We start from the raw sequence: 10792 nt of genomic DNA on the forward strand, positions 1-10792 counted from the left end.
GGGGGACAGAAGTGAAATAAAATATAAAATAACAAATTAAGAAGAAAAAGAAGGTTCAAATTAAATAGGAAAAGGGGTAAAAGGAAAGGGGAAAGAAAGAAAGAAACTGTCCTGAACTAATATTTCACATTATATTAATAGAGAATCTAATCTGCATTAAGCCTCTTAATCTAAATAATGATGGTATAGACCTGTGACAATTGTGAAATGCTGACTATTTAGGAAAGGGAGCAAAGAATATTCACCAAACTATAGAAGCGGCAATAGTTTACATTTTTACAGACTTAAGATACCAGTCATACAAATCTTCATGTTTGGTGACAAAATATCAAAATGAAAGACTACACAATAACTGCTGTTTCCCAGCCTGGAAAACAAGCATCCTACAGATACATTTTAGAAGAGATTTAAGAGGGCTCACTGTGTTACACAATCATTGTTTATAACCTGGGATAGTCATGGAAGAATTAAACAAGAGACTGCAAAACCAAATTAATACCTCTGATTGTATTGTCTAGGGAGTTGCTCCTTATGCAAGTAGCTCAAGTAGCACATGTCAAGATCTTAATTATAGCTTATTTCTCATATTTGTTCACTGTACAGCATCTTCTAGTGATTTAGTATTAGATTTAGTAGCGTATTCTTTTCGTTTTCCATAGTGTTGTCAAAGAGCAGCCTGGAATCAAAATTTTAGTCTGGGCCTAAATTAGTAACCCAGGACAACATCTGTTAGGTGCTTGATAGTCCTATGCTCATTTCTGCAGGTGGCAAGTTTCACATTCTAGTAGATCTGCCTCAACATCAAACTAAAACTGCCTTTGTAGCTCTCAGTTGCTTTTCTGTCCGGCAGAAGCAACTTCAGCATACATATTCATTACAGATCAGTGCAGGTGTGAGGGCCTGCTGTGCAACAAATGTAGCTACTGAAAAACTAACCTTTACTGCAGCCACAGCAGAACCAACAGAAAAGGCAAATTATGGAGTGAGACATGGATAGTCAATAGCAGGGAAAAATTTTAGAACTTGAAACTGCCTCAATTTATATGCATACTCCCACTTCCATATTAGCGCTTAGTACTTAAAAGAACATAGCATAAACGCAGAACTAGAATGTAATATTTCTATACATTTACTTTAAAACAAAGAAAAATTCTAAAGGTAAAATTTTCCATCACTAGATTAAAAATGCCAGATCTGCAAAAGACATTCATAGATCCTAAAAATACAAATAATATTTTCTTTAACTTTAGATTAGCAAACAAATGCAATATTGCATATAATTCCAGAATATGCTTATCTTAGCAACTGAAATCTATTAAAGCTTTATCTAAATTGAAGAAATTGCAAAACAATTTGATATTTTTTCTTGACAGCTCTCCTGTCAGAATATACTTTCTTTTCTAGTGTGGGCTTAATATATGTAATTATATATATATATATACACCATAGTATAGTGTGTATATGTATGTATATAGTGGAGCAGAAGGGCAAAAGCTCACTCAATCTTGATTTTCAGTATGAATATAGACTGTGAAAGCGGGACCTCATGATCCTTCTGACTTTTTGGGTTTGAAGCATATATATATAAGTATATATATGTATTAGTATTGTAGAACATTATCCTTTGCTCATTGTCCTGAACTCTTTGTGAAAAGTCCTGGTTGAAAATAATTACAGAACTAAATGTGACAGTTCAACAATGTTTAAGCTAGTAGGCCTTTACTGCAGGTCATGCTGAAGTCTTGAAACTTAGCTCTATCCAAAAATAAGGTTTGACTGCTTTTGACAAGCCTTGATGTAAAGTTGATTTATACATCCAAGACACATAAAAGAGTAGTTAACCACTGCTTCAATTTTCTTGGTAAAACCTATACTTCATTAATGTGACCATCTGTCTTCTGCTGTCTCTAAGACAGTGCAATCACCAGATATTTAAATCTGAAATGAGCACATTTTTCAGCTTCTCATAGAAAATGTCCACAATAACATTTGCAAGAGATACTGAAGCTTTTGCTAAAGGCAGCACACATCACTTTACAAAACTAAGACATACAAAATTGCACCTAAAACAAACTGAAAAAACAGTGAAGAGAAGCATTCTGAAACTAATGCCTGAAACATTTGCTCCTCCCACCCTCCAGTTAGGTCAAGTGTAATAACTGCATGTTACCTGAAAAATCGCTGAATAATATCAGTGCTACTTCACTGCAGAAATTCAACTCACTTCAATTCCTAAAGAACCGAATACACATGGTAGGATGGACTTATTTCCCTGAGTTATAAAAAAAAGTACACCTCGTTGGGGTTACAGTTGCCTTCTACCAAATTAAGCACGTAAATGCCTGGTTTTGAATTCAGTGAAGTAGAATTCATGCTACTGATGTAAAAACGTATTCAGATTTTTCCCCATTTTACAACTGGAACATCGCAAGGTCAGCAACTCATTTAGGTGCTTGCATCAAAGTTTTGGTTTGATTTGCCCATGTTTTCTTAACTCTGACTTAAGAAGGATGAAATAGGAATGTATGCAAAACAAAACAGTATGCATTTATGCTGCCTTTACACAAAGGCAAAAAAAATAAAAAAATTACTATGTGTAGTTGATAGGTAATAACAATTTCCCTAGTAATACAGGAAGAAAGCAACCTTGCAGATACATGAAACCCATTTGATTTGACATTTGACAGCTTTTCTTCTTTATTATATTCTTTATTAAAAAAATATATATATTTCTACTTCCATCTCATTTGATTCAAAAGTAGCCACAGATTAGATAACAAACTCTGGTTTCCTAAAGACAGCAAAATATTCATTGCACATACCTTCATACATACATACATACATATATATATATATATATATGTAAAATACATACACATATACACACACAGATTTGCTCTGTTGTTTTTCTAAGACTCAAATAGAACTTTAGCTGATCAATTGTTAATTAACTTTTTCTAAATAAGCAACAAGCTGAATAAACTGCCATCAGAAAATCAGAATCCAGGCTATTTTTATACACCTCAGAGTATGATTTTTGCATGCCTTCTTAAATTAGCATTCATCATAACTTTGGTACTTTGTTTTACAGTGGTATGAGCTGCTGCAAAACAGTGAAATAGGCTCACAATGTGCATGTTGATCTCTGTAATATCTTACAAATCATCATCCTAATTCCAATAGGAAACAATAAATTTCCCATAAAGTACAGAGAAAACAGTTTGAGCTTGCTTATTCCTCTACTTGTGACATTTGGCTAAGTGGCTCCACCTGCTGTTGACAGCTAAGACAGAAAAGATCATTATCTGTTGGTGTTTTTGTTTTTGTTTTTGTTTTTTTCCAAAGAACTTGAGCTCTGACTACACTACAGTGAAACATCAGTTATCTTGTCACTGTGTGAAATTTTTACAGCAAACACAATTCTTTAAGATGACAATACTTCAGAATATAACATTCATATGATTACAAAAAGATAAAACAAGTAAAAACAACACAACACCAGAGTTATGTCTCACTGTGGACGGTAAGGAGAAAAGGCAACAAGTAGTTTTAGAAAAAAAGTGTAGTTCTATTGGAAATATCCTGTTTTCATTTATCAAGATGCAATTCTTAACTTGCTAAATCATGTTTCCTTTACTCCTTAATGCTTTGCATTCACTTGTACACTATATTTTGAATTTTTTTACTCTAAATGTATTGATGTAAAAAAATTGTAAAGGCATCATAGCTCACATTACAACTCCCAGCATATCTACACTTGTTGTATATTCATATGAGACTCTTAGGTCACTTCTGCTGTGAAAGTCAGCTCAAGTTCTGAGTGAACAACAGTGATGTTAAACGCCTGATTTCTGTGAAGCCCAAATGAAGCCCAAATTCACCATGCAATAAACGTGCAAATCTGGAAGTGCTTCTACAACTTACATGATTCTACAAAATGTTATGGTTGACCTTGTTTCTTCTCATACAGGTGTGCCGATGAGGGGTGAACAAGGCCCTCCTGGTCCTCCAGGCCCTATTGGACCAAGAGGACAACCAGGTCCTGCAGGAAAGCCTGGGTTTGGAAGCCCCGGTCCCCAAGGTCCCCCTGGTCCCCCAGGACCACCTGGATTCTCCACTGTTGGAAAACCAGGCATGCCAGGTCTACCAGGGAAGCCAGGAGAAAGAGGATTAAATGGTGAGAAAGGAGAAGCTGGACCTGTTGGGCTCCCAGGAGCAAGAGGGCCGCAAGGACCCCCCGGAACTCCTGGCCCCGCAGGACTGTCTGTCCCTGGAAAGCCAGGACCACAGGGCCCTCCAGGAGCTCAAGGGCCAAGAGGCCTCCCTGGTGAGAAAGGAGAACCAGGTGTTCCTGGTATAAATGGACAAAAAGGAGAAATGGGATTTGGCGTTCCAGGCCGCCCAGGTAACAGGGGTCTTCCAGGCCCACAGGGACCCCAAGGTCTCCCTGGCCCCGCTGGGATAGGGAAGCCTGGCGAAAACGGCCTTCCAGGTCAGCCAGGTATGAAAGGTGACAGAGGTCTACCAGGGGCACGTGGAGAAGCTGGTATCCCAGGCCCCCAGGGTCCACCAGGAGAACCTGGAGAAGTTGGCATCGGCAAGCCTGGGCCAATGGGACCACCAGGACCAGCAGGCATCCCTGGAGCCAAAGGATTCCCTGGACCTGCAGGCTTGCCTGGATCCCCAGGTCTCCCAGGATTTGGAAAGCCAGGATTGCCAGGGATGAAGGGACACAGAGGACCTGAAGGACCTCCTGGCTTTCCAGGACCTAAAGGAGAGCAAGGCCCAGCTGGTGTGCCAGGAGAACCAGGTCCTGCTGGGCCACCAGGAAATATGGGCCCTCAAGGACTCAAAGGCTTGCCTGGTGAGAATGGCTTACCTGGACCCAAAGGTGACATGGGCCCTGCAGGCCCTGCAGGATTCCCAGGAGCCAAGGGTGAAAGAGGTCTACCAGGATTAGATGGAAAACCAGGATACCCAGGTGAGCAGGGTCCTGCTGGTCCTAAGGGACATCCAGGTCTCCCTGGTCAAAAAGGTGACACTGGCCATGCTGGCCTACCTGGCTTGCCTGGTCCAATTGGACCACAAGGAGTTAAAGGAGTGCCAGGTATTAATGGTGAACAAGGCCCAAGAGGACCTTCAGGAATACCTGGGATCAGAGGTCCCATTGGTCCCCCTGGCATGCCAGGAGCCCCTGGTGCAAAAGGTGAGCCAGGAGCACCAGGACTGCCAGGCCCAGCAGGTATTGCTACAAAAGGTTTAAGAGGACCCATGGGACCACCTGGACCTCCTGGGCCTAAAGGCAACAACGGAGAGCCTGGCTTGCCAGGTCCTCCAGGTCCTCCTGGTCCCCCTGGCCAAGCCACAATCCCAAAAGATTATGTTAAAGGAGAGTCTCGAGAACTATCAGGAATGTCTTTCATGAAAGCAGGAGCAAATCAAGCTCTCACAGGAATGCCAGTGTCTGCCTTCACTGTCATTCTCTCAAAAGCCTACCCTGGGGCAACAGTCCCCATCAAATTTGACAAAATCTTGTACAACAGACAGCAACACTATGATCCCAGGACAGGAATATTTACCTGTAGGATCCCTGGACTATACTACTTCTCCTATCACGTACATGCAAAAGGAACAAATGTTTGGGTTGCACTCTATAAAAATGGCTCCCCAGTCATGTACACTTATGATGAATATCAGAAAGGATACCTTGACCAGGCCTCTGGCAGTGCTGTCATTGATCTCATGGAGAATGATCAAGTGTGGCTCCAGCTGCCAAATTCAGAATCCAATGGTCTCTATTCCTCTGAATATGTTCATTCTTCTTTCTCAGGTTTCCTATTTGCTCAAATCTAACAACATCCCACTTACAATGTCCTGACACACTCTCCTTCAGGACATTTTAACTGGGCACTGATGTAATATGTCCTTAGCAGGTCATGTAACTTCAATTTTGCAACAGAAACTGAGGACAGTGAGAAGGTAAAGCAATTGGTTCAAAACTAGTAGAAAAATATTCTAAGTTTTTAGAAACTTGTCATGGAAAATTTGTTTTGAACAATGATCAATTGTCCAACTGAATGCAACATTAAAATTTTATGAATTAACATAATACACCTGTCTATCTCTCTTCATTAAAAAGGGGAGGGTAAATCAGAATTTCTAAATATCATTTCTCATGAATAGGTAAAGTAGCCATTCCAAGACTCTAGACCACACTCGGGTACACTGAATGATACCTTCAGCTGATTCAAAAGTAAACCGTTTCAGACACAACATGGTCATCATAATAACCAGTTAATACACTTGTTTACCATTAGCCTTCTATTCAAATATCTTCATCTTTAAGCTATCAAACAAGAGTCAAAAAAACAAAACTTGACAACAGTACATAATACGTCACTTGTAAGTCAGTTCAGCTTTTCCTATTAATGATAAATCAGCCTTGGAGAAAGGTAGATTTAGAAATCATAATATTACTGAAGATCTAAGACCTCCAACAATAGAGAAAAGCAACCAGACTTGAAATGTAGAAATCACAGAAAGATTAAGGACGGGAGGGACCTCTTGAGGTTATCTGGTCCAATCCCACTGCTCAAGCAGAGGGTTGCCCTGGACCAAGCCCATACAGCTTTTAAAGATCTTTAAGGAAAGAGACTCCACAACCGCTCAGCAAACTGTTCCGTTGCTCCATCAGTTACAGCATACTATAGTACTACAGTAAAGAGGTGTTTCCTGACGTTCAGATGGCACAAAATGGATCACAGGAGATTCCCACTACCTCTTGTCCCAGCACCAGGCACTGCTGTAAAGAGCCTGGCTCTATCTTCTTTGCACCCTCCCCTCAAGTTTAATAGAATCATAGAATGGCTTGGGTTGAAAGGGACCTCAACAATCATCAAGTTCCAACCTTCCTGCTGCATGCAGGGCCACCTTGCATCTCTAATCCTAGACCAGGCTGCACAGAGTTTCCATCACAGCTGTTTGACACATTTTGTAAATTACAGTAAAAAACTAGTTTGACTTTTTTTTTTTTAAGCTCCTAATTAACATTCTATAAAACGATGATGATTGGAGTACACTAAAACTAAATTCAGGAGAACATATGTTCACATGCACGCTGATACAAAAATCAAAACAGCTTTACCACTCCTGAATTGGAGACAAAATTTGCTCCCAAGTTGTGTTTTAAAGAAATACAGTATTCAGAGATAAAAATAATAATCTTGGAATTATATTTTACTTACAAGGTAAAAGGATCTCAATCACAGTAAATTTGTCTGGAGACACACTATTTGCTTAGCGTGTCTACATACACTCATGTCTCTCAAACACTACATAGTACATTAGTCTGTTATGGCACAGTAAAAAGTTAATGGTATAATGTAAGCTAGCTCAATAGCATTAGTGTTTATAAATTATCAAAACATGTCTCTTCAATGACAAGTTACCATTTATATGCTTTAACTATTATATATATATATCCAAAGCTTATCAATTCAAACTGTTATTTTAAACTTTTTAATGGATGTTTTTAATCATTTGCACTGAAAGTAAATAGGCCTATGTTTGAATTTTTTTTTGTGATATCATCGTTTCTTCATGAAAGGGAAACCAGAGGCTTATTACATTTTGTACATTTGAAACAGTTTCCTAAGTACATGAAAATACCTTGGGATTAATAAAAAAAGTGAGAGCACCTTTAGGCTGATACATCGTTAGAAAAGCTAAATACTTTGGAAACTGAAAAGAACTTCTAAAAAAGTAACTGCAAAATTGGTTTGCTCCTTTTATTAAGTGCTACTGGATAAGGATGCAGATGGCTTAGACTATTAAGTGCTAAAAGAGAGAGTAATACGAGATAGTCTTATTTTAGCGGCCAAGTAGACTAAGGAAGAAAGTAGGCACTACCATAATAAATGTTCTACGTTTGCATGAAAATAATGCAGTGGACAGTACCAAAGTTTATAAGTAGTAATCTCATAATAATTTTCTTTCAAGCTAAACTAACACTTAAGACATTTCAGTGAATTGTCTGCCCTCATCTATTAATTACAAGTCTCCTAAGAAACACCTTTTTAAAAAAAATAAAATAAACCATTCAAACAATTTAACACTTATTTCAGAAACAGAGAGATTATGAAGTGGAGTTTAAAACATGACAGTTCCCGGTCAAAGAGTTTAAAATTGTTGGAGACCCTTGGTGCTCAGCACCTGTCCTGTGATCCCAATTTGATAGCACAAGAAACTAGGCCTCGACAGTATTCTTAAAAATTAGGTTAACTTATTTTCATTGTCCACCCACTTTAAATCAGGTTTTGTGTTTTAATGTCTCTGTTCTTCAAACGAGCATAAAGCAGTTCAAGTCTATAACTTCATACCTCAGGCCTGTCTTTTTGAAGGCTTTTCGTAATTGTTGATGTTAAGCCATTAACAAAACCACTCAGCACCAAAGAGCTAGCGATTACACTTCACACTGTGATACAAGCAGAATTTAAAGATTTAGCTTAGCTTTATAGATTAGCTTAGCTTTATAGTTTAGAGGAAACTCTGAGAAAGTGTTTAAGACTCTTATTAAAACAAAAGCTAATTCATATTTTTTAGATATGTACTTCAAATAAGTTAAATCTGTTTAATTGCACAATATAGGAAAAGCGAAGGATGTTGGAAAATAATTTTATCACCAGTGAATGTCAGGCTTTGGAAGAGTTGGACACAATCACATAATGCAGATTATGGCCACGCAGCTCAGACAGAACAGCCAAAAGGAAAAACTGGGGGTTTCTGAAGCACTTTTTTTTTTTAAAATCCTCTTCACATGAAGATGTGAAGACAAAGCTCTTCCAAAAACCACATCTTTTTCCAGATGTGGTATTAGAAGAAAATCCCATGAGATTAAAATTAAAATATAAAAGTCTGTAATAGTAGAAAATTCTCTTCCAAAGGCTTTGCAAAAACAAAAATAATAATAATAATAATAAAAAAAAAATTGAGACAAGCCTCATTAGTTCTTAAATAATCAGACATGAAGCACCCAAATGATCACTTATGAATTTACCTGGAAATCTTAGAATAGATGTAATACAAATTTACTAGCTTATATCTTTGCCACCATTTTCACAATTAAGAAAAATACTAATCTTTCTTCACTGGACTACATCAACATTAGAAATCCTAGTGTTACAGTCTTTTTTGAAGATTCCTCTTTTTTGAGCAGAAAAGCATCTTTCCTCTTTGTTGTTTCTGAAGTCACATATAAAGAACATAATGCAGACATCACTGACAATTCAGTTATCTTCTGCCTACACAAAAGAGTTATAGCATAGAGCTGTGATCAAAAACTTGTCTGCATGCACATGTTTAGGGGAGAGAATAAAGTATTTCATAAAGATCCAAAAAGCTTTTCTCCCTGAAGTATATAGAAAGTATATACTTTTTATATACAAGCATGCCATTTCAGAATATTGCTCAATTACCTAAAAACAAAAACAAAAAACAATGCAACACAACAAAACTCAAAATGCAAGTTATTAAACAAGAAGTTTTTCAATCTAGCACTTTCTTCATCTGCTGTATATCTTTCAAACAAAGACAGTTTTTTCACATGTACCCCTGAGAGCTGACAGCATATCCCACTAAGCTTTTAAATGGGCAGTTTATAAAGTTTTAGCTGCTATGTCAGGCATGATCCTTCTAACTCCAAAATGAAATCTAGTGTTACAAACATTACAAGTGTATCATTCTCCCTACCTAATCATAGATGCTACTGTTATGATTGGAAAATGATGGGGAAAGACAATAATGCAAGAGAAATAAAGCAGTCTTTATGAGAAGACATTTTATAAAATTATGCTCTAAGAAGGCAGGCAACTTCCTCCTGCAGGAACAATCAATTTTTCTATCAAAAGCACCAAATCTGAAATTTTTACATATTTACATAATATTAATTATAATTTCCACATGACAATTCCTTTGAATTGTTCTTTACTGATGTCTATACTGAGAATAGAATATAAACAAAGTGGAAAAAAAAGTAATACTAATAATGTTAAAGATGGAAAATATTCCAATAATAAAGATTGGCAAGAAGGATTCTGAGTAATTTATGCAGAGGGCATCCTTGCATGTACTGTTAGGTTAAAAAAATGACCTCTCTGAAAATAAAAATGCCTATGTTCATTGCTATCTGACATCACGTTTTTACCTAATAGTATTTCTTAATAGACTGCCTGAAATTTTTGAAGTTCAGAAAGCAAAATTCAAATAAAACAAAACTACATGGAACTTTCTCAGGCTTCTTCTGCAAGCCTCAGTTCTTCACTTCTTTAAGAATAAGTAGCAGAGTGAGTTGATATCCTTCATAAATTGAGAGTCATGACAATCATGGGTATCTAAAATAGCCATCCAAAAAAATACATAGTTGGGCCATTATCTAAGGCAATCACCATGGCTAAGACAATGAAAAGCAAAATCCATCAGACACCTGACTAATGATCAAAGAAATCATGTGATAAAGAGAAGGGACAAAGATAAACAAGGGCGTGCTGACAACAAACCAGAAACAAAGTGACATGCAAACACGAATTTCAAATAAATAAAATGGTCAGTCGTTCTGCTCCATCACTGACAATGGCACTAGCAAGATGCTATTTTAACTTGGGAACTTGATGTCTCCCCAGCTGGCCATTTAATAAACTTGCTTTAGAACATTTACTTCAACTAACTGTAAATGAGTTCTGCTTTTCTCTAATGGGTTAAACCCTTCACAGGGCACTGAAGGAAGAAAGTTAAGTCA

At 37.5% G+C, this 10792-nt stretch overlaps 1 protein-coding gene across 1 annotated transcript; it reads left to right on the forward strand.

Annotated features, from left to right (window-relative positions):
- Positions 1-3924: 3924 nt before the first annotated feature.
- On the forward strand, positions 3925-6134 carry COL10A1 (collagen type X alpha 1 chain). Its single transcript, XM_010707511.3, has one exon. The coding sequence runs from the start codon at positions 3925-3927 to the stop codon at positions 5851-5853; it is 1929 nt and encodes a 642-aa protein (XP_010705813.1). The 3' UTR covers positions 5854-6134.
- Positions 6135-10792: the final 4658 nt, after the last annotated feature.

This window comes from Meleagris gallopavo, chromosome 2, assembly GCF_000146605.3.
Source record: "Meleagris gallopavo isolate NT-WF06-2002-E0010 breed Aviagen turkey brand Nicholas breeding stock chromosome 2, Turkey_5.1, whole genome shotgun sequence".
Lineage (NCBI taxonomy): Eukaryota > Metazoa > Chordata > Aves > Galliformes > Phasianidae > Meleagris > Meleagris gallopavo.